General features: G+C 39.1%; 1 protein-coding gene across 3 annotated transcripts in view; it reads left to right on the forward strand.

The window, feature by feature from the left end:
* Nucleotides 1-24,713, forward strand: part of RPS6KC1 (ribosomal protein S6 kinase C1) — a gene marked incomplete at its 5' end in the record, with an annotated part of 86,363 nt that overhangs the window by 48,945 nt on the left and 12,705 nt on the right. Inside the window, 5 exons of one of the 3 annotated variants that reach the window (XM_083858619.1) lie at nt 7,516-7,563; nt 9,139-9,271; nt 17,255-18,832; nt 19,104-19,193; nt 20,713-20,814. In XM_083858619.1, coding sequence (XP_083714745.1) covers nt 7,516-7,563; nt 9,139-9,271; nt 17,255-18,832; nt 19,104-19,193; nt 20,713-20,814 — 1,951 coding nt within the window. The remainder of the gene's footprint in view (nt 1-7,515; nt 7,564-9,138; nt 9,272-17,254; nt 18,833-19,103; nt 19,194-20,712; nt 20,815-24,713) is intronic. The other 2 variants (XM_083858620.1, XM_083858621.1) reach the window with 2 other exon arrangements.

Raw genomic sequence — 24,713 nt, forward strand, 5'->3', positions numbered from 1 at the left:
GCAAATCTTTCCTTTGAAGCTACAACCGGCCCCTAAAGAAACGACTTTGTTATGGTGCTGCTGGATACCTTCACAATGCTGTTTCAAACCCAATTTCTTATTCTTTAGAACCTTCTGTTATTTAGATTCATTCAGTTTAAAGATTCATCTTGAAAGCAGAGTGCATTAAGTAATAACTATGCCTCTGTAACCAATGGCTGTCTTTTATGTCTCTTCTGTCCCCTCCCCTGGTCCCCCATCAGGGCACACTCTCAGTACTGGCACTGGCTGTGTTCAGTTCTTCAACAGCTGTCCATTTATTTGAGCTTGTTGTTCAATACACTGTTAAGCTTTAGTATGAAACCTAATAAAACCACATACTCTCATCAGGGCCTTGTGGTAAAATTATTTGTAGAGTTTCTGAGATAGGTAACGTTTTTGAGGAAATGGAAGTAATTCTGTTGATTGTGAATATAGGGGGTTTTTGTGTCTCCCATGCTGTCTGAGAAGTCCTAACTCTGGTGGCTGTACATTTTGGTGAAGTGTCTTTAAAAATAGGCAGGAGAACAAAATTAATATTGTTAATTATTTATAAAGTGTGATTACTACTTGTCTGCTTAATGAGTGAAAGTGCCAAAAAGCAGAAATATGTAGAATATACGTCAACTTCACATCCATAATCTGCAGATCCCTGAGTTGAACTCAAACAGGTTATGGCTCATTCTAATGAAATTTAATCAGAGGGGTAGGAGGAATAGGCCTTTCTAATGGCAGCATGTGTGTTGTTGTGCATGAATAACAGACATAGCTAACTGTGTCCTGTTAGTGTCTGTTAGGAGCTTAAATATTCAGTCTTTTATTGTGAGGTGAGATTAAAGACTGTTGCAGCTGTTGAAACCGAGTTGACCATAGCAGATGTTTTCTCTCCCCTGGCTCTCAGGTGCACTCTCTCAAGCATCTTTAGATCATCTTGGATTTGAGTGGGTGGCTGTGTGTGCCTAAGAAAGGGGAAGGGGAAAGGGAGCTGGAATGTACATACAAATGGGCCATAATGGAGAATAGCAGTGGCAAAAACGTTGAAAATCTGAAACTGAGTAATAATAGTAACTATTCATACAAATAAACTTTTAAGAGCTGGTTTTGTGTTTTGATAACTTTTCAGTTTCTTAAGTGGCTTGCCAAGTCTTACAAAATCAAACCAACTAAAGAGTTATTGTCGAAACTGATTTCTTGGCTCACTACCTTCCTTTCCCTACTGCTGTGGGATTATTCTTAAGCTACTGTCAGGTTTCAGGCTCCAAGTAACAAAGCTTGCTCAACTTTAAAATGTAGTCTCTCTGCCAGCTAGAAAGTGTCCTGTTCCTTCTTCCCTGTCCCCAAACACCTGCCACTTGTTTTCCTGAAATCTTCTCATTTACGCAAATCTGAACATTTCTGAGTGTTTGTTGTTGTAACCCTTAGTTTCTCTCTAGCTTCTTTCTTGTTTGTCTCACTAAAATTTCTTTTGACTTGAGTGAGATTTGGTAGAGTAATGCAAATTTTGCCCTTGCCTTTAGAAAAAATAAATTATATCGTTGAACATTTTTCTGCAGGCTGTACTGTATGCCTTCTGGCCTTCAGAAAGAAATAAATTATTGAGATATTTTCTTTTAGGCTGAGATTATTTAAGTTTGTCTTCCTAACTGTTACTAAGTTGCTTAGTACATAATTTGTACCAGGCAATTACTCTGGGATACCAGTGGCATTTCATATTGTAAAATGCTTTCACTAGTTAAACCTAGAAAAAATATTTTCTAGGTTAATATTTCACCATTTGTAATTTATTGGCTGGTTTTTAGTTTAAGAAAATGGACTTTCCTCTGTTACCAACCAACTCAAAGTATTTAAAAATTTGAATTTGAATTTATACTGTTTTCTTAGCATTTTCATTATTTAAATCTGCCCCATTTGTCTTCTAAGTACACTATCATTCCAAGTCACAGAATATACAAGCTGTAAGTTCCTTAGAATAACAGTTTGAAAGGCGGAATAATTGCAAACTGAAGATAATTCATATTGCACAGGTACAAGGATAAGGAATAATCACATTTTTCATACATATTAGCCAAATGTAATCTCTTTCTGTAACGACAGAGGGAGACGAGTCAGAGTCCGGGTGGTGTAATCTGAAAAGTGACAAAAATAAATCTGTGTTAAGTAGATTTTTTAATCCTGGTGGCCTTGTGACAGCCGGCACAGCTGAGGGGAGCAGGAGGAATTGCACCCCTGCTCCTGCCCATCAACACAGCTCTGTCCTGAGTGCAGCACCCAGCTGAGCTCCAGCCCCGGCTGAGGTTTTCTTGCAGTCCCAACTACTCGTGCCAGGGATCAGGTGGATGACTTGTCTTGTTCCTGGTCATCTGTCACTTTCCAGCTGATGGGGTAAACAGAAGAAAAAAAATCTTAGGTGATCATCTGATACATATTCAAGTGTGTAGGACTTTTGCTGGAGTATCTATCCTATGATAAAGGGTACATTTGTTGTGCAGATAAGGACCAGAGTTAATAGGTGGCCCACTGGTGACAATATTTACATGTCGTATTTTCAGTGTAAAGCAGCAATTTAATAAAAAAATGGAGCTGCTTTTAAAGTAATCCCTTAGCTGTGGTTTGTCTTGGAAACCTTTCTGCTGTCTGGAACTGCAGTAAGAGACCTTATTCCATTTTCTTTGATCAGGCACAAGCTATTTTTCACTTGTGTTAGTGAACTTAGTCACATTTTTGTAAGCAAATGTGTTGATGTGTTTGTTTTGATTAGTGTTAAAAGCTGCGCTAGTAAATAAAAAGCACAGGTATGTTTTGTGCTATATCCTGAAAGAACAGAAACTAAGAAAAAAAAAAATCAGTATTGAGATGCTGGGCAGGGGAGAAGGGAGGGGGTAAAAAAAATTCCAGGAAAGGAATGGGAGCTGTGGAAGCAAATGTCTGCAGGGTGGCAGGCTCTGTGTGTTGGTGTTACAGCTGCCCGCAGCAGAGCAGTGCGGTTCAGAGCAGCCCTCGCTTCTCCCACCGCCGTCCCCCGTGACCTTGGCTGGCTGCTCCGTGGGGTGGCTGCTGGTTCACCATGTTCTTTTTTCCTGGTGACTTGCCTGTTGCCTGCCCCTGGGTCTGTGCTCCCCCTTATGCTGACTTCTGCAGTATTCCTTCAGTCTCTTATCTCAGGGCTTTGATGCATATGTTCTGAAGGTGGCCACCGTGACTTTGGGTGGCAGCAGATGGTAAACCTTCAGGCTGCCACCGGCTATACTGGTGTTAAGTTGGAAACTTAACGTTTGATGAAGAATCAGTAGTGCATATGAAAGAGCTTTTACCGCAGAAATATCTTTTAATTAAAAAAAATTAGCATACCGAAACATTTGCTAATTCCTGTGCATTTAAAGGATCTTAAAATTAACTGTTTTCTTAAAGCTAGACTGTGGTTATTTACCAAGCAGGTTTTATTTTATTTTTCTCCAATTAATTGTACCTCCTATATTGAATTTAATTTAATTTATTTTCCTCTAAGCTGCTGGATACACTGTAAATCAAATCTAAGAAGCTAATTTTTTTAAGTAGTGCTGTCAGCATCAGAATTAACCCTTGACTTAGGAAAAGAAAAAAAGAATTCACAAGTAAGAAATCCTGTCTGGCTTCATGGAGGTATTGCTATCTGCACTTTACTGAGACACTGTCATGCAGTGCTGCTGTGTTCCCTTGTTTTTTGGGATGCTCCTGAGAGCTCCAGTGCTTGTACAACATTAGGATATCTGTGCTGCTGAAGACACTTACTTACATTAGATAGGTATTTGTGGTAATTGCTATTTGTGTGTCAGTGTTTTTGGCCGTGTTGAGGTTGTCATCAATGCAAGAAAATAGAGAAAGAATGAGAAAGCAACACAGCCATAAGAGCCAGCATGATACGTGGACCTTGACTATGTTCGTCCATTAGTGTTACAAATAGGATTTTGCCTTCTCTCCTTTTGTGTCACAGTCTAGTTGCTCAGTGCCCAGGAGTGCCCTGCTGTGCCGCCTTCTCCCTCCTCTCTGAGATAGGATGCTGAATGTTCCAGCTCGTTGTTAGGAGATGTTAAATATTACAACTTACATGGTGGAAGAGGTTCTGTCAGCTCATGTGAGCTAGAAGCAGCCTAGGCTAATGCCAGCATCTCTGTGTGATCTGCTCTGGAGAAGAGCTGAGTTCTGCTCTTCGGAATCTTGTTTTGTCCCATTGTGCCTGTAGGGTGAGGACTTGTCACTTCGCATTTTAAAAAGAGGAATCTTAGAATTACAAACCCACTTTTGCCACGCAAGAGAAAGGTGAATGAATGCAAACAGGAGACTTGGTGCACTGCTGTGCACCAAGTTGGCTGTAAAGCATGAGATGAGGAGAGTGAGTTGGCACCTGGGTCAGTTGTGCCCTTCTGCAGCAGTGTTGTAACGCATCCAAGAGCTGCTGACCTTTCTCTGCTCTGTGTGAGTGATAAAAAATCAAGCAAATATACTTGTGACCCTCTCTTTCCTGGACTTATCCCTTCCTGAAACAGCTTTCTGATGGTGACTTGCCCATTCATGTTGTCCTTTAATTATTTGGGAGAATCTTGTTAAACCACATCTTTGTAATAATGCATGCAGGCTGCTTTCCCTTGAAACAGGTTTTTGATTTGGTGGGCCCATGTAACGTCTGCATCTGCCTGGGCCAAATGGACCATCAGTACATAAATTTCTGAAGTTACTTCCAAGGCTCTTCCTGGGCCTCTTGGAGTCCCTTATGAAGTAAACAGTCTTTCCGAAAGGTTGATACTGAATCAACAAAGAAATAATTGTCCCTAAAATGAAGTGGAGCTGTAAATGAGGGGAAGGTACAAGGCTTGAAGGGAAGCAAAAAGAAAGGAGCTGGTTAGTTGGACTGGGTAGTCCATGTAAGGTAGTTAACCTCAAAGGCACAGGGATATTAGTTGTTATTGTAGGTGTAAAACTGTGGCTGGTGCTTTCATGTTGATGCTGCAATATAACAGCAGATGAAGTTACCCCACAGGGACCCGCTGCCTGCTTTATTGGCGTTCGTGGTCGTGGTTCTGTACCTCAACTTACGGGGAGAGGGCTCAGTAATCTCTTCTGTTGCGCCATATGCTAATACAGTGCTGATAAGCAAGTGTGAAAAATGAAAGGGAGGAATACATTAATTGTATTTGTGCAATAAGGTATGCTATCAAAGGTAATTATTTCATGACAGTTTTAGTTATAGCAGTTGTTTTATCATGGAATAAAAGATGGCTTTAGGAGCCTTTTATTGGAAAGACAATTGTATCAAATTAGTACCAAATTAGATTTTTGTCTTTATAAAGGTGAGCAAACCCATGAGCAGTTTTTAAATTGGTGTCTTCTACTCGACAAATGAACAAATCCTGTTTGAGGGTTAAAGAAGCTATTATTCTGTCCTTTATGCTGACAGCTTCATTACTGATTGGCCTACTGTTGGTATTAAAAAAATGTTTGGCTCCTTATGATCTTTGTGCATGCAACTATAATATTAATACAGACCATGGAACTGTTCATTAAGAAATGACTTTAAATGAGGTTGATGCTTGTAAATCTGGAGAGATGCAGATGTTAAATGCTGCCATTCCTTTTCGTATACAGCCGTATGGCTAATAATTTCCAAGTGGCTAAAGCTCTTGTTAGCAAGAGTGCTGGTGTGTTAAGAATGGCCCTATAAATAACTTTAAGAACTGAAGTTGAAGGTGCTTCTTTTAAAGACTATTGTTAACTAAACATTATTGCCAAACAGATGGAAAGCATTCACCAGCCTGATGTTTTTAGGTCTAATTATATTATCGCCAGTCCTGTACGGCTCAGTTGAAGAGGTGTATCCAGAGGCCAATTTATAATCATTTAGCCAACACCTGTTTGGGAGATATTGACAGTCAAAGGGCACATTTAAAAAAAAAAATCACATATGTTCTCGTATTTATTGCCTCAATGTGAACACTGTCTAGTTGCAAACAAACTTGGGAGAAGAGGAAGGAGAGTGATTGTAAACACATAGATGTTTCCAAACCATTTTTATCTTCTTTTGGCACCTCTTGTAAAATGGCTTTTATTTTTCTCTTGTTCTGATTTTCTGTGGTTGGTTGGTGTGGTTTTTGATTTTTCTTTAATTTTAATTTAAACCTTTTGGTTAAGCAAGGATAACAAAACCGGTTTTTAAGTTGTTATCTATTGAGTTAGTTTCCACTGTTTCTGGAAGCCCCATGTAAGAGGCCTAAGAAGTTGTTTGGCAAACTCAGTAGTCTGGGAATATTTGCCTTTCCTTACCATGCCCTTGACATGGAAACTGTGTGTCATTCCTTTGTCAAAATAATCTCAGTAGCACCAACTTGTGTTGACTTTTTCCCCCCAAAAAAGATACAGAAAAGCTTTTAAAATTGTCTGCAATCCTAGCAAAAAAGGGAGGTCTTTGAAATGGGGAAGCGTCTGTGACTTGATTTATTTTGGTGAAATACAGCAAGAGAGGAATTATTAGAGAATACTTCAGTTCTCCTTCTCATGTTTGAGATGCAATGGGGAGAGAAGTAGGTTTTGAATGGTGCCATCCAGAGACAGCAGAGCATGGCTGCATTGCTGCCCCTCACAGCTAAGGGAGCTAAGGGAGGCTGTGTGTCAATCGCCTGCCACCTGACAAAGCCCTGTGGCTCCTGACGTCTCATTCCTCTGCAAGAAATCTTCACTGCACCTTGTCTGTTCACTTGGAGTTGGTGCATCTCATCTATTAAACCCACTGTTATGTAACCCCAGTGCTGGCATGGGAAAGAAGCGCTTTAGGAGTTTGATTTTGCAGCCTAAATATTTTGGTGTAACTGTATGTGAATATTTATACTGGAAGCTTACAATGTCTGCTGTAAATAAACAATGAGGGCACACTCTTGTTCCTGGAGGAGAGTTGAGCTTGTGCTTGTGCTGCTAGTGTGGCTGTCTTGCAGCTGGTGCTTTTCAAGCACATCTGTGTTCTTAGTTTGGAAACACTTAATTCCTGAGCAGAGTGACTTAAAGGCAGAGGGTTCCAGCTTTCTAAAGATGCAGTTTCCTAAGAGTATATACACATATATCTTTTTGTTTGTTTTGTTTTCAACACAGTGGAGCCAAACAAATGGAGCTTGCTATAATGCTTCTCTCATTACTGTGTTTAAAGTGCTTTCAGTAGAGGTGATGCACTGCTAACCGAGCTGCTCTTTGCTGCTGTGGGTGTTCTTCTCTCTGCAGCAAACCCGTCCACACTTTTCCCACTAAGAAAATCCTCTTTTTTTTCGTTGTTACCCTAATTTTAGAGATCTATATCCTCAGTCATTTCTTCGCTAAGAGACTGGTTGTCAAGTCTGTATACTGCAGGGGGTTAATTTTTAAGTTGATTATATCACTTTCTTTGTAAGAATATTCAACATTAGATTTGAGAACTATGTTTTGTTAGCTTAATTGTGCGAATCTTAAATAAATTCTGATTACTGATTACTTTTTGCTTAGGTTTTGCTTGTAATGGACACTAGAACACAGCAGACTTTTATATTGAAGGTGAGTAAAATATTTTAATATTTGTTAATAATCTTATTATTTGGCCTCCTAAATTATACCACCACACAAAGATCAATTTGTACATAATTTATAGAGGTATCCCTCCAGTATATTGTTATTATGGTAACACATATTAAGTGCCCTGGAATTTTTTTTGTCAGTGTTTGGTTGCATTTCTTTCCTTTCTCTCTAACATCCCTAGTGCTCAGATGTGCTGGTTTAGTCACCTGAGATGCCTCTGGTTATTGAGGCCAATGCCTTTGTGGGCTTTGGTAAAGAATCACACATTTAATGGGCTGCTTGAAACATCTATAAAGCCCTGGTGGCTCAGGACTTCTGACAAAGGTGAAAATTCTCCTTAATCCAAGCACGTCCATTGCACTTTGTGTTTAGTCTTCTTTAGCTGAGGAATATCCTGCTGGCCAAAGTGGGTTCTGGATGAAATGCACAACTGGCCTTCTTCAAATTTGTTTCCTTATGTTTTACATCAATAGTCTGAGATAACTGAGTTTAATATTACTACCCATTACATTTACGAACAGTTATTTGGTCAGAATAAAATTATTTGCATTACTCTTTTGTGTTTCAGAAAGTGTTCAGATCAAGACCCCAGTATGCTTAGAGCATCTGTGATGCTGAGAATTGGTTTAGTTATGATTAATACGGTTTTTGTGGCCATTTACTTCAGGCTCCCCTTAGTGTGAATTCCACTGCTAGTGGCAGGAAAAAAATCTGTGTCCCAAACATGAAGTTTTAATTACTTGTTAACATTTTGTAACTTTGCTTCAGATCTGGCTTACAACCCACCTTAACTTTGTGCATTGGCCTTTGAAATTGTATGTGCTGGACACAGCAAACCTTTTTGTTTCTCATAAAGGTTCATTTGTGAATATTGTATATTAGGACCTCACATTATCTACTGGCAGATAGGGTAACATTGAATTTCCCATGTAACTGCCTATGTTTATCAATATTGTAATAGGTCACACTATTGACATAATTTTTTTTCTCTTTCTCTCTGCCCTCCCTCCCACCCTCCCACATCAATTTTTTCACTTCTGGCAACTTCATCCCTGCGCTACCTCCCAAAAATCATTGCCTCTCAAGGAGACTAATCCTTTCCTTTCCTTTTTATTGAGGTGATTGTTGTCTTTAGTAAAGTGAAATGGAAATGTGAGGGTTACCTGTGAGGCTAAGGCATTCTTTTGTCTTTAAGACTTGAATTGAATTTTTTTTAATAGTGTCTTTTGGTCACACGCAAAAATAAAATTTTAAAAAAGGGTCACAGGGAAATAAGTGAGTGTCATCCTGATGACTTAGTTTGAGAGAGATTCTAATAAAAACATTGACCCATGTAATTGATTTTAATGGCAGCTTTGTGCCATCTTCTGTTCTCTGGAAACGCGCCAGATGCCATCAGCACAGCCTCGGGGGACCGAGGGGCATAGAGCAGCAGATGAGTGGTTTCTCTGAAGCCCAGAGTAACTCGGATAGATTAGTTTGGTTGATAAACACAGAGCACAGCAGGCTCCAAAGGCAACTGAGGGTACAACTGACCTTTTTGTTCTCTGTCAGGGTCTAAGGAAAAGTAGTGAGTGCAGCAGGAGCAGAACGACCATCATCCCCCGCTGCGTGCCCAACATGGTGTGTCTGCACAAGTACATCATCTCTGAGGAGTCTGTCTTCCTTGTGCTGCAGCACGCAGAAGGTTTGTCTCTCCTTTAAGCATATTGTTGAAAAGAGTCAGAGGTTTTCAGTTTTAATCGATGGTGCACTTCATTGTCAAATTAATCTCTCATACGTCCAGTTAAAATATTTTTAGTGTGCCAGAGAGATGTCATGTAAGACACCCCACTCCGTTCCTCTGTCCCTCCCCCTTTTCCCCTCTCATTCTGCGGTGGGTCTGACTCTTGCTTCAAATGGCCTCGGATCCTGATGGGTTACGTGAACTGTAGCAGTATTGAAAGCTTCCAACTGTTTATTTTCTACAGGAGAGGGAGTTCTTTGACTGCAACAATTCTCTGCATTATTTACAGTTATCTCTCAGAGATAAAGTCTTTGGCTACTTTCATAAACTTTGACTAGTAAAACTTTCTAGCATCTTCTAGTTAAAATGACAAGTATTTGCACAAGAATTTAATAGCTCTGCTAAAAACCAAGAACATTTTCCTGTTGGTTAATATTGCACTGATCTGGATTTTCAAGAAAATAGCTTGTGGCACCACACAGGAGTTCAAAGCAGAACCACAGAGTTGTGCCTTCAAACTATTTATAAAATTCCTGTTAAATGTACAGGGAACAGGTGGCACAAAATAATTACATTTTGATTTTTTTGTCTAACACCTGGATTTAAATATTCCCTAAATGTAATTACCCATATTTGTTTAGAATGAGTGCAGAATATGAATTTTGGGATTGCTAATATTTTTTTTTTCAGAAATGTTAATAACTCAGACAGAATGGATGATGTGAAGGAACTAAGCTGACTGATAGAGAAGATAATTTTATTACATGGAATATTATTTCTTTTTTTTTCCTTAATAACTTAGATTTTGGCTTTTTCATGAACAATTTGTTATATGAGGCCAGTTAAAGTTAACTTTGCAACAGGAATGAATGTTTCTGCTATGTGTGACTTGGTTTTGCCATGAGCACTGATGCTGGAAGAAAAGCCTCACATTACTGTAGTGCCTGATGGTGATCTTGGGAGCTCACAGTGCTGCTCTGTACAGTGCAGCACTTTTTCTTGAGGTGTGTATATAATAATACACAAGATAATTGGGAGATTCTCACATGAGCTGCAATTTCCACATAGGCTGTTACATTTTTTGGGAGAAAAAGTATTTTTAAAAACCCACAACCAAAGAAACCCCAAACGAAACAAAAAACCCCACCCACAACCCTTATCAGATACCAGCTACCCTTAAGGTTAGCATAATTACATAATTTAAGAAACTCTTTCTAATATTTTTGCAGTTTCTGAAGTCCTACAGTTTTGTTCTTCTCTCTAGGAAGAGTGTTCTTCCTTGAGACAGATGGAAAAGTGGATGGAGTAGTAGTGGAATTTCATGGGAGTAGCGGTCAGATGTAAAGCAAAAATTTTAAAGAAGGCCTAATGTGAGCAGTTGACAAAGACAATCTTCTGGAAGTGTTAATTTTATTGTGATAACAGTGAGAAAAATAGAGACATTGCGTGATCAGAGCTCTCATTTTCATGAACCTACTGTCTGGGCTCAGAACACGCAAAGGGAGAGGAAGAGTGATATATTCTGTTGTAAAGAGGAGTAGCTGGGGTACATAGTGATGAGTAGATTGCTGGAGAATGTATTCAGTAAGTGTATTCCAGGTGTAGGGCTTGATCCCAAATCCTGAGCTGGGGCAATGGCTGCTGCACCTCACCCTGCTATGAGACTGATGCTGAAAAAGAATTCAGAAGAAAGGCTTCTAATTCTATCTGAATAAAGGACAAATAAAATAGGGCTAAAGTTATGCTGCACTGGATGCAGACTAGTCTTGCTCATCCCACTGACAATGGTCTTGATCAGATTAGTCTTATGTTGGTAGTACTCATTCTTTAAATTACAAGGATAATTAGACCAGGAATCCCTATAGACAAACCTATCTTAAAATTTTGTCCATCTCAGACCAGATATGAATAGAGAAGGTGCTTGTAGTTTATGTTGGGAAAGGATAAACATTACTAAGACAGTGCTTTTTAAATAAGTCTTTAAAAATTTTGTTTCATGACTTAGGAATGGTCTAAATATTCATACTCCAAGTAATTATATTCCAATTAGAAAGAAGATTGTGCCAGTCAGTATTTTAAGTGGTGCTGATTTGTGACGTTAGGTATGTTAGCTACACCATTGTGAGTTTGAAGGGTAAAATATTAATTTAAATGGGCAGTGACTCCTAGCAGATTCAGAGGTTTTAATGTTATGAATGGACAATGTATGTTTGCTAAGCTGCTCACTGTTTCCTGTACATAGTAGATTTTAACTGTGCTATTAAGTGCAGCACTATTGGGTTTTGTGTGGAATTCTGCAAGCTTGACCACAGACTCAAGAAGAAGACTTTGGTTGGTTGGTAGGTTGTTTTGGTAAATCATAATCACATGCCTAGAATCGCTGAGTGAGATCTTGGGTTCTCTTAGAAATTTTTCTCCGGGCCACAGTAAGAGGCTTCAAGGATGCATCAGAAGCACAAAAGTCCATAAAGTTATCTTGTAGCTTTGTTGGAAAGCACTTGGCAAGTTCTAGTGTGGGAGAGAGCCAATCTGATGTTAATAAGGCCTCGCTTCTTCTTGGCACTACTACCTACAGAAATTTTAGAAACAGATGCTTCAAAAATAGGCTGGGGGGCTTCCATGGGACATCAAAGTTTAAGTGGCTGTTAGAAGCTGTCAAATCTCTTTAAGCATAAACAAGCTGGAGTTCCTATCAATCTGGAGAGCACTCAAGAAACTTCCTGCTGAAGAGGCTTGCTGCACACAGCAATTGATAGACAACACCACGGTAGCTCTCTGGCTTGCAAAGCTGGGGATTTGTTGTTAGGAGAGGAGATAATGCTAGCTGTAAATATTTGACAGCAATCAGAAAATGTAGGGAAGGTGATACGCTCCTTGGCAAGTGACTTTTTCAGGAGGCTGCTTTGGAATAATAGTGCATTGGGAAATGGGAGCTTTGCCTAAACTAGCAAACTTTCCAGCAGAGGTTGACCAGCAGCACTGGAAATACAGGACTGCAGATACAGGACTCTGGTGCTTGTAACTACTGTCATGTTAGAGATTAGGCAGAGGTCAGCTTCCCGTTGACGTGGAGATGCAACTCCACTGTGGATGCTGTGGAATATTGTTGTTGTACCATGGCAGTGCCTGTGTGTCTGCTTTGCTTTTGGCCTAGGAACTGTGCAAACCTCATTTTTTGTAGCCATTGCATTAACATGGTGAACTTTACCAGTAGGCATGTCTCTGTTCAAAAGGAGGACAGTGATTCTTTGAAAACCATGAAATTCTTCCTTTTCCAGCAAGGAAGGCTATTAATTCTCATGAGGTGCACGGTTTAGGATTGGAAGTCCTGGCCATACACAAATTCTTATGCAGTGATATAGAGAGTTGGGCCCATTTTTTGAGAATAATTCAAGCATGTGTCTCTGTTTTTCTTCCCTATCACATTACAGTTATTTGGAAGCCTAGGTTGTTCACTTTGACTTTGTTTGGGATTTCCTAAACACAGTGACTGCTGCATTCTTAGCTGCATTCCAGTTCTGCGACAATTGCTGTACTTCATCCTTGGGAATAATCTCATGGGCCAAGCTAGCAAAAGCTACTGATTTATTTTGGAATATATCTCCTTAATCAGCCAGTCTTTCAGGATGTGAAGCTGAAATGGGAAGTGAGCACTGGATGAGGAAAAATCCAACTGGTCATGAATTTTTCTTGTCAGCTGGAACAAAAACATGCTTAGGAGACTAAATTTTCTGATCACTTAGGTTTCATTTTATCCTGTCATATATACTGTATAGTCTCTGTATTTTCTTTTTGGTGTCCCTACATCAAGTGCTGTTAATAAAAGAGCTGCAGAAATGTTTGAAAGAGCATGAAAGATTCCTAGTCAGCTTCATCACTTGGTCACTTAATGCTGAATTTTCTGTTGATTATTTTGGACACTTACTTTTTAGATTCTGCCTCTAGAAGCAGAGGTATAAGCTCCAGAATGCTGGAAATGTGGTCAAGTATGGCACTGCTAATAAGAAGTTTTTTGTTGAATAACTGCAGAAGAATGTGAAACTGGATGATTTTCATGTGCTTATAAAACCAGAAAGATTGAACTAGGCTGGCTGTAGAATCAATTGATGGTAGAAGAAGACAAACTTAATAATTAATTACATTAATAATATAGTTCTGAAATTGTATTACACAGTAATAAACTTTAGCTTAATACTGTAGCTTTTATAGTTATTTAGTCTGTTGGACTATTTGACAGTGACTGAAGCTTACTTGTTTGGATTGATTTCTGTAATTTTAGTTTTTATAGATTCCTGATACTATATTAGTGTGGCTTGCTAATGGGTTTTCTTGATCTTACACAACACATGGGGAGAGGGGGAAAGATTATTAGTATGTCATTCATAAAGGCATAATTACATACGCAGATACAAATATCACTTTTGTTTGACCCTGGATTGGACGTTTTCAAAAAGGAATAAAATTGTTGTTTTTCTCTATAGAGCACAATTATTGCATGGCATTTATTTACGTATTTCCACTTGACCAGAAGGCCAGTCTTGAAATATTTGTATGTTAACATATTTGGACATAATTTTTTCATTTTGTTTACTTGTGTTTAACTCTTAAGTTGAAGTTGCAGTAAGTAGTCACTTCCACTGTTTTTTTTTAAATACAAGTCATTAATAATGAACAACTTCTTTTTGAAAACCTAAGATAATAGATTTGCAAAAACAAATAAGTTGTTGCAGTTCTCCCTGTTTTCACAAGTGAACAGTGGTGAATTCCTGAACACTGTAAGAATAAAGAGATTCCTTTTTTTTTTGTCTTTTGCAACTTTATGTTTACTGAATCTCTCAAATCTGCCAGTGATTTTTCTGTGGATTTTTAAAGTATTGATTCCAACATGTCTCTTTTTCCTTTCTTAATGTTTCTTGGGTCTCCCTTAAGCTGCAGTAAACCAAATAGAAGCCCAAATCTAGTGGAGGCTGCATGAAATTTTACATGAAGTGAGGTGGAGGGGGCAGAAGACAGGAGTTGTCCTGAGAGCAGCTTGACATGTCAATAGGTGAAAAACTTAAGTTGTGCAAGGATAATTCTTGCATTTTTCATATTGCTGGGCAGCCCAGCCCCTTCTTATCTTAGTGTAGGGGTACAAAACATTTGGGTCAGTGAGAGCTGTTCAGGTGTCACATGTGAAAGCACACCTGGTGCCCAGTAATGGCACAGGGAAAAAAGATGTGACAAAAGATCACAGGAAGAACATTTTGAGCTTTCTGTCTCCCTGGGTCAAAGCTCAAGGCAGGCCTCTGTGAGAAAGACCTTTCCTTACAACTTCCTTCAGAGGAAGTACTGATGGTGCTCATACTTTCATTAAAGCCATGCCTGGAGGCTGAGGTGGTGTTGTGCCAGGCATTTCCAAAAGTTCCAAAAATCCTGTGTGAGTCTTCATGGCTCATGGTCTGTGAACACACTTTGACACCTGAGATTTGTGTTTTTGTAAAAAGTTTGTGAAGCACAGGTAATAAACACTAATAATATGTAGATGAAAATATTAACTTGTACTAATTAATCTTAATGCAAGTGGGATGAGGAGACTATATATTTATTATTATTTAATAATTTTATTATTAAACTATATGTTTTATTAAATGCAGTAAGGGTGTGGTTCTCAAATTAGATTTTATTGTTCCGTATAAAATGGACATGAGTAATTCCATGCCTAGTTAATAAACTGGGCAAGGTTATTTTATTATGGTACATGAAGTAATTTAATTAAATTTTAAAGGAAATTAATTGTTATGGATAAAAGTGTGAAAAAGAAAATAACCTCTTTCATACATATGTAAAAATCATGTATGTTCTTATTCTCTTTTCTTTTTTTATCTCCCTGCCATTTTAGAGGAAAAAAAATAAATAAATGTAGAAGTGTAACATTTGAAAAGAACTACTGGTGGTTATGGGATGGACAACTTTTATTTTCACCAAATCAGCTGAAGACCAGTAATCCTGAGGTGCTGTGCAAGCTGCAGGGCTCAGAGGGCAGTCTGCCTTTGTCCTGCTGCACTGCTGTGCAACGTGTTCTGTTTAAAGCAAGTGGCCCCACCTGAGGAGCCTGCAGGGGCTCCCTGCTTCTCACAGGGGTGGAATCCAGCTCCTGAGGTGGCTCTGGCAGGGCCAGGGCCCTCGGTGTCACCAACACAGGGCCTGGGGTCACTCTTGCCCAGGCAGGCTCAGAGTCAGTCCCTGCCCCGCCTCGCTGGGCTGAGGGGCTGCTCTTCTGGGAGGGACCCTGCGGCTGTGCCTTGCTGTGTGGCAGGGCACACTTTGGGGTGCATGTTTTGAGTGCACCTCTGGGTAACAGTTTAAAGTGCTTATGCCCTATAGTGGTCAATATAGCAGTTCTTGTTCCTTCCTCTGTGAGCATTCCTTCCCTTTGCTCCTGTTGGTTTACCCGACATCCTTTCTCATCACATTCTAGGAGGTGGCAAGGGTTATCCTGACCTGGTGCTAACTCTGTTTGTACTTTTGGCAGAAAACATGTGGATTAACAGGCTTAAATTTTCATTTATATCGTTGGACTCAAGCTGTTAGAATTCCCTCTTAGTGTTTTTAATATACTTACTTACACCACAACCAGTGAGAGATTTTTTTCCCCTTGAAAAACAAGTCTTGTCTTAGCCAGGGGGATGGAGGGCAGGAAAACTTCACATTATATTATTCAAATTAATTTTTTAAAGTGTCAAGGTTTCTCTGTCTTTGATAAGTTTTATTTGAAATACCTGGGAGTACAGAAAATCTGTTCCTAGGCAATGATAAATAGTTTCCACTTTTATTGTACTTTTTAAAGGAATTTTGCCTGATAAAGAGAGTGTTAAAAAAACCCCAAACTAATAAAGAATGTATTTTGGAAAAATATAAAACTCTGTTTTATCTAAATAAGTAAAAAAAGAAACTAACAAAAAATCCACCAACTTTGCAGATGCCCAGTGGGATGGATACTTATTCTTTTCTTTTACAAAGATTTTGTTCAAACTCCTGCATTTTCCAGAGTTTCTATACAGTCTTTTAAGTTGAAATGTCTTGACATTGCATTTCTCCCCAAGTTATCAAAGGAGACTTTCTAGCTTTAAGCCAAATTCTTTGGCACATATAAGAGGTACAGTAACTTCCTGATTTATTTTGCTAAAATTGTGTTTTGAAATCTGTGAGGTTTTTTTATATGTGCAGCATTTGGAAATATGAAGAGTCCTGGTTTGTATTTTTTAAATGTAACATATTTTTGGAGATAAAACTTTCTTAGATGCTGTGAAGGAGCTGTTTGCCTGTGTAACTTAAAGTATTGATAAATCCTTGTGTGGTGCAGCAAAGCATAAAAAGCTTTTTTAGAACCCTAAAGTTAATGGAAGAAATATGCCAATATTTAACTAAAAACCCCAACTTCTTCAAAGACATACACAGACCCTTAAAATAAATATCCTGCTAATATGCAAATTTCCCTTACTGAACTTGCTGTTTAGTTTTCAGTCCATTTCCACTAATGTTGCTGATGAGTTAAGTGCTGTGATACAGAATTACTTGGTGTAGGCAGAAGTGGTGGTGGGCACTAAACAATTTGATCTTCCCTAGTGTTTACTTCTTTTGAGGCAGCAGGTGGAGAGTAGTGACGACTGTGCAACTTGAGATACACTCTGAAATGAGACTTTACTGAAGTTTAAAAACAAGCAGCAGCTTAATCTCAGATGCAGCTCTTAAAATATTTATGTAATAATACAAATCTACGTGAAAGGCAAGTTGTGGTCCCTGTAATTACTTCCTGCTGAGATAGCAGATCCAAATAACTCTGTGGACATAAGGGTAGAGTGTATAGTGACAGTGAGGATATTTTCCTGTTTCATTAAAAAAATTCTGTTTCAGGGATATTAAGAGATCTCCTCCCTTTTTTTCTTTTTTTTTTTTTTTCAGGAGGGAAGCTGTGGTCTTACGTCAGTAAGTTCCTAAACAGAAGTCCTGAAGAGAGCTTCGAAATTCCTGAATCCAGAACATCCAGTTCAACTAAAATTTACCTGGAGCAACCAACACCTAGTCCTAAAGAAGCTGGTAGTAGCACCGATTCCAGAGAAAGCTATGGGGAGAGCATGCTGAAGGTGGTCCCACTGAGGAGCAGCCTGACACCAAGCTCTCAGGATGACAGCAGCATCCAGGAAGATGGCCAGGAGAGTTCCAAGTGGATAGACTCAGCATCCAGCTCAGAAGAAGAGTGCACCACTAGTTATTTAACGTTGTGCAATGAATATGGGCAGGAAAAAATTGACTCTGGCTCCCTAAATGAGGAACCAGTGGCTAAAGCAGAGAGTGAAGGGCTGCATACCAAAGAGAGGAGTTCCTTGCAGAAGTGCAGTGTTGTTGGCAGTGACAGCTTCACTGCCCAGATTGCACCTCAGGAACGAAAGCTGTTCATCGACGATGCTGAGTCGGAAATAGCCAGCCCTACTAGGATATTGGACTCGTTAACTAGATCCAAGAACAGCCCCATGGAGCTCTTCAGGATAGACAGCAAAGATAGCACCAGTGAGCTCCTGGGGCTTGAGTTTGGAGAAAAACTACATAACCTGAAATCAGAGCCTTTAAAGCCATTGTTTTCTGTCCCAGATCATGACAGAAGCTTGGATGCCCTGGAGAGCAAAATGGGTGTGAAAGCTCATGACACTGTGAGCAGGGGTTCAAATGACTCTGTGCCAGTTATCTCCTTTAAGGATGCTGCTTTTGATGATGTGAATAGCGTTGATGAAGGAAGGCCTGATCTCCTAATAAACTTACCAGGCATGTCTGATGAAACAGAGGAGCCAGCCGTGTCAAGGCCAACCAAGTTTACAAAATCTGATAGGGACATGTCAGAAGTTAAGTTGTTAGAAACACCTGATGTCTTGCAATTAAATAACTCTGTAGAGCCATGCAAAGAATTTGATCAGGAGCCAAATCATGTGGCACCAGCAGTGGGTGATCCTGCCCACAGGGAAACAAATGAGCAAAGCAGTGTCACTCAGGGAGCTCTTGGGACCCTCTTTACCTCTGACCAAGAGGTAGGTGCTTCAGAAGATGGGGCTCTGTTCCAAGAGCTTGGGGCCTGCTCCTTAAATGTGACGAGCAAAGAGGAAAGTTCATGTGTTTCCGACCCACTCTCAGGTGCTCAGGAGGTTAGCTTGGACACAGACAAGCTAAGGAAGGAAGGAGTGTCACTGTTTTCCAATCAAGCTGAAGACAGTGGGAAAGAGGAGACAGACTGGGCTATGTCACCAGCAGCTGAAAGTAAAAAGACTGCACCAAAGAAGGAAGACAAAATATCGGGAGCAGGGCAGAAGGAAATACATCAGATTTTTCAGGACCTCGACGAAAGATTAGCGCTAACCTCCAGGTTTAACATCCCAGAGGATTGCATTCAAAGATGGGCAGCTGAAATGGTGGTAGCCCTTGATGCTTTACATAGAGAAGGAATTGTGTGCCGTGATTTGAACCCAAACAACATCTTATTGAATGATAGAGGTCAGGAACTTTTGCAAATGCATTTCTTTTTATTCGCTGTTGCTTCCAATTAACTGAGTAGGCGTTTTATCTTGTAATTAGTATCTTCATTTCCTGTCTAGAGCTTCATTATCAGTGCAGCAAATTCACCCCCAGTAATAGCTTCTAGTACTTAATGATGCCATTATTCTTAATGATACTGTTTTTAGCTACAAAAGGAGTAATTACAGTTCACTTCTGCAGAAAATGGAAGGGAAAAATGTTTTGATTTCTCCTGTCGTTTTGTTTTTAGGACACATTCAGCTAACGTATTTTAGCAGGTGGAGGGAGGTTGAAGATTCCTGTGACAACGATGCCATAGAGAGAATGTACTGTGCCCCAGGTTAGAGCAATCACCTACAATGTTTCACTTGGAAAGTAGATTAGCAGCTTTCATTTTCTCATATAGTCTCTGTAGCATACAGCTTGAGATCATGCAATATCTGAGTTTTCTTTGCTTCTTTTCCTTAATGTCTTAAAAAGCTACAGGGCTCATAACTGCTTTATTGTTGAACTGTGGTGGTGTTTGTTATGTCATTTCCATAACGTGTAATTGTACTGAATGTCTTGTTTAAGCAAGTTAGGAATGTTCTCTTTTCTTCCAGTTATTTCCTGTGTGTGAGTACATCTTGGTAAATGAAAAAAGCAAATGAGACTCAAAAGGTGGCTCTAAGACCCTTAAAAATACAAAAATTTATACATGCAAAGGACATGGGTGGTGGGGGAAGAACCACAGAGGTTTGAAAAATACAGCCCTAATAGACTCAGAGATCCCTCTGACATTTTTGATGAGCTACAGTGGGCTTTGAAATAGTTTAGAGAGCTCTTTCCTTAGAACCGCTTTCATCAATCATGAGGGTGATAAAATCAATATCTCTTGGGTTTTTATAGCAAGGATGGCACTTGAAACTGAGCCCTCCCTCTTTTCCTTTATCCAATTTATTTTCTGCTAATATAGTGGTCTGTGATTTTTGGCAGTGACAGCCAAAATTCAGGTGTTTCACGTACAGCTTCATATTTAAAAAAAATCATAGTTAGCTTATAAAAACTACGTTTAGAGTTGAAATTATTATGTTTTTATTCTGACTTTGAAACACCAGCATAACTTTCTGCTGAGTGCATGGTCTGGCCAGGCATTGCAACTTGGCATGCAGGTAGTCCTCGAGCTCAGAGTCTGCAAATGTGCTTAGAAAAATTTAGAATAAGATTTACCAGCCATGGAAGTTCTAAATTTAGTTTGGCATCAGGTGTTTCTTCTGTGTTTTTGTTCTGCAAGTGAAATGCAGCAAGGAATAGCCTCTGTGAATAAAGGTGGTAGGGTCTCAACAAACTTTGAATGTCAGTTTCTTGAGATAAATAAATATAAAAATCTTTTCTATGCAAGTCAAAAGGGCAGGTATTACAGAAAATAATTCTTTTCACCTATCAAAGTAAATCCAACACCTTCATTCTACCCTCCTGCCACTTTCATTCAAGAACAAGATAATTGGGGAATCCCAGCAATTACTGTGTTTGTTAAATAGATGGTTGTCCTGGTTGCCAACATGTGTGACAACCTGTTAGAGAGAGGTGTTTTCCTGCCTCCCTAAGCCAGCCTCGAACAAAGCGCTCCCCAGTTGAGTTCTAGCAAAGATGGAAGTGCAGCCTTTTCCCACCCTGTCATCATTAATGAGCTGTGAAAGTCAAAGCTTAATTTTTCTGTACTTTAATGAGGATCCAAAGAGAGGCTTTTTTTGCCCCCTAAGCCCCAACCAGTCAACTCCTGCAGTAATTAAGTGTTTAGGGAGCAGTTGAAATAATATTTAGAAGTCCCCAAATGCAAGAATAAAGTTTTCCACACAGTCATTATTTCCACCTCACAGCACAGGTGTGGTACCCATCCGGGCTTCTTTTGCTGAAGTTGCCCTCTCTGCCCTACCCCAGGCTGCATTTGCTTTGTGTGTCTGCAACTGGTGAGCTGCAAGGTGAGGATTTGCAAATGCAAGTATTAGATATATTCAGGGTGGATGAGTTGGTACTACTCCATGATTCTTGCCTTTTGTATTTCTTGATCTTAATGTTATCTCTGTGGAGCATGCCTGTACTTCAGTGTAGCTGTTACGTGTTAATTTTTAGTAGGAGAGTAATATTTGGTATAACTTAGCAGCACAAAATATATTTTGGAGTCAAGTGCTGTTCTGTTACGACGAATGATTCAGTAATGGTGTGTAGCTGAGTCCACAGCAGCTTTCTTAGGGCTACTGCTGCTGGTAAATGTTGCTTTAGAACTTTTGACCAGTCTTAAAAAAAATAATCACGTTAATAAGCTTTCTTCAGGTTCCAGCATTACAGGTGAAAAACCCCCTACATTTGGATGATAATTTTTTTTCGTTTTGAGGAGTGCACCATGTCCCTGGAGCACTCCATGAAAGCGTTGCTTTTCAAGCTGTTTCTTGGAATAAGGATTTTGAAATTATATTTGTGCCTCAGTTCAGTACACTAGGAACAAGTTTTGAGGTTTTAATATTATTTTTAAGTTTATTTTTAATATAAGTGTTTCTCACAATTTTTCTTTTTTCTTTTTTTTTTTTTTTCCTGCTGAGGGAAATGCTGTGTTTTTGTAGAGGTGAACCATTACCTTCACAAAATTTTATCAGGTCTTATGATTTCTTACCATCATGAAACAGAGTGTCTAAAATAAGTGACTCAAAGTGAGTCTTTCTCTCGTTTTGAATTTTCCTGGTGTTTTCAGGATTATGTGCTGTGTTGCCCTCCCTCTGGGTAGTCAGCCTTCCTTCTTTTCTCTCCTGACTGAAGGATGCAGTGGAACTTGGCTTGTAAAAATTTTATATTTAGTTTGCTGTGTGTTTTTGATAGAGTTCAAGATAGAATAGATTTGTATATGATAATTTGTATGCTACCTGATTTCAACAATTTAATGCACTCTTTCAATGTGTGCAAGAAATGGAAGGTGTCTACCAATAAACACTGCTTTTTGGGGTCTGCTTTCGGAGACTGAGAACAGATAATGAGTTCAGGGCTGCCATTCTTTTTCTACATTGATTTTTGAGCAAATTTTGGAGGCAGGAAAAGGGGAGGATGAATGGGAAATTTAAACACATTGCAGGATTGCTTCAGCTTAAAATAGGTAGGAAATAGTATTGCAGAGTTATATGAAAATTTTAAACATGTATTTGAAACAGTTGTGTCTTTTCAGTTGTTGAGGTTTCAGATGTTGCTCTTCTACAGTGTAAGTTATAAAGTGATTTGCAGTGAAGTGCATAAAGATGTATTTAAATCTTAAGCCACTTTCTTTGTTGAAGAAAAAATGTGAAGTCTAAATTCTAGAATTTATATATTGAAAACTAATTGCTGGATGGGCTAGGAATAGTAGTGTATTAGTGTGGAAGCTTTTCAGAGCCAAGGGAGAATAGAGGGCCACCTGTGTGGAACTTGCTTGTGGGATGTAGGATTTTGTGTTTAAGGCTTTCTGTATGCCAGAGTGTAACCTTGCATTAAGGTAAAACAAGGCAGTGTCAGTACAGCAGCAGTGATCAGATCCCTGCCCTGGTGAGGTGCAGGGACTTGTTCAGCTCCTGTTGTCCTACAAAAAGTGGAGGAGCAATTTGCCTCTGTCAGAAAGACATTATGCAGTCATATATAAAATAGGAGAACAACTGCAACGACTGTAAATGCAGAAGTGTCAAAAAGACAAGGGAAGGGAATAACATAAAAAGCTGCATCCCGCTCCCAGCGAGCAGCATAATTAGTTTTGTATGAAATAACAGTTGTCATTTTACATCGTGCCTAAGTTACGAGCAGGGCTGCATCTGTTGCAGGAGCGGCACTTCCCCGCTGCCGACGGGAGGTGGCATTGTACCATTAATGGATGCTGCTGTCGCGCTGCCTGCCCCTAATTTGCTTAACTTCTCCTAAGAACTGGAGGCGGAAGATGCGGCTCGTTTGTGATGATTTGCACATCGGGAATTGTGCTCGCAGGCTCGCGGTGTGTTACGGTGCTGTTGAATCTGTTGGGTAACTCTTTGCTGCTCTATAGTGTTCTGCTCAGTTTAAAAAAACCAAAAGTTCCTGAACCAACTCTGGCACCAACAAAGCTGTCTGCAGACGCTTAAAAGTAGTGCTTGTGCTATACTTTGATTAATGGCCAAACAAAATCTTTGCTGTTAACCTATGATAAGTCAAATGTTGTTTCTTTAATTCACAAGGGAAACGTTGGATTATAAATCATACCATATAAACTCAACACCAAGTAAAACTGTGGGGGGTTTGGCCAAGAACAACCTGTTTGCTTTTAAAGAAGAAATTAAACACTTGTAACTGAGAATTTCTCCTCTGTTAATATGGCTAAGGTGACTATTGTGAGGTTTATGAGTTTTATTTCCTTTACCTTTCCTCCTCTTTATAGTAATTCTGTTTTCTGAATGTTTTAAAGTGCTGAGCAGCTGATGTCTGAATACAAAGTTATTAGCAGATCAGATGAGAATGATTCACTTCTGTTTAAACAGCCCTTTGCTCTCCATGCCCCCTGAGAACTCTTATCACATATTTGTCCAAAAAATCCCCGCAAAAACTAACAAAAAAATCCCTCGCTTTATCCACCTGCCTGGTGGCTGATAGTATCAGCAATGTATCTCTTTATCTCTTGGTTAATGTGCCTTGGTATTCTGAAGGGGGGAAAATTCCAGTAACAGATTCAATTTACATGGACAGAAACTTGAGCAAATGCCAGCCTAGCAGGGGGGCCATTATTCTGCTCTATAAATAAGTTTAAAAAAGAAACACACACATACACACACACACACACAAACCTGTGAATCAACATGTTTTGGTCTAATTGAGAGAAAAGCAAGATAGATGAATTTTGAAATGCAAATTATCACCTTCTGTTATTTTAAGTATTGGCTTTGCCAACATTGTGATCTTAAATATAAAGAGTTGTTAACTTTTAAATACAGTAATACTTGTATTCCATTCTTGACAGTCACAATTTAAAAAATAAAATGGGTAACTTTTTTTTTTTTAAAAAAACCCTTTTCAATATGCTTAATACCTGTGAGAAAAACAGAATTGTCTACAGACATTGCCTAGTCAAGGGTAAAACAGATTTATGTCGAGGATTTTCTCATGAAGAGAAATCTTTAAGGTATTTTTTCAGTCTAACCTGTGAAGTGTCATGTTGTAGAAGCAGCTTGCTGGTCTGACATCTTGTGTAAATATGATGTGTGAATGAGATGTTTTATTTACACTCCCCAAGTTCTTGTTCCAGCAGCGGGGATGCTTTCTGTTGCATCCCTGTAGTGTTTTTGGAGGACGAGGCTTCAGAACTGGGCTGCCTTTAGAGTCTTTTTTCTTTCTTGTTTAAACAACAAGTTTTCACCAGACTGTGTTTACTAAAAACTGGAGATTTGCTGCTTGAGATCCTAAAGCCAAAGGGAGCTTAGCTTCATAGAAAATGTAAGTAGGAAACTGGCCATCAGTAATGCATCGTATTATTCTGATGCTTTCATAAGCTGTGTGCTATAATCAAGCCTTATTTACACAAACTAGCATTCACAGAATCCTACACATAAATATATGGTAAATTTGGTTTTATGTAACCTGCTGTTACTTGTGCACAGTGCAAAACCTAAGCAAAAAGAAGGCTTTGTGTGTAAAGGATTTTGTTCCAAAAAAAAAAAGACAAAAATGCTTCAATGTGCAACCTGATTTTTGTACTCCCAAATGAAGATGTCACTTTTAAACAATTGCAAATACAGATGCAACGTGCAGCTGGTCACCTAAAATATATGACATGAGAACAAAAATTGCTAGTTGATATTATTAGCCTGCATGCTATAATTTTTATTTACAGAATAAGGAAAAA

Source organism: Zosterops lateralis, assembly GCF_965231275.1.
Source record: "Zosterops lateralis genome assembly, chromosome: 3".
NCBI classification, from domain to species: domain Eukaryota; kingdom Metazoa; phylum Chordata; class Aves; order Passeriformes; family Zosteropidae; genus Zosterops; species Zosterops lateralis.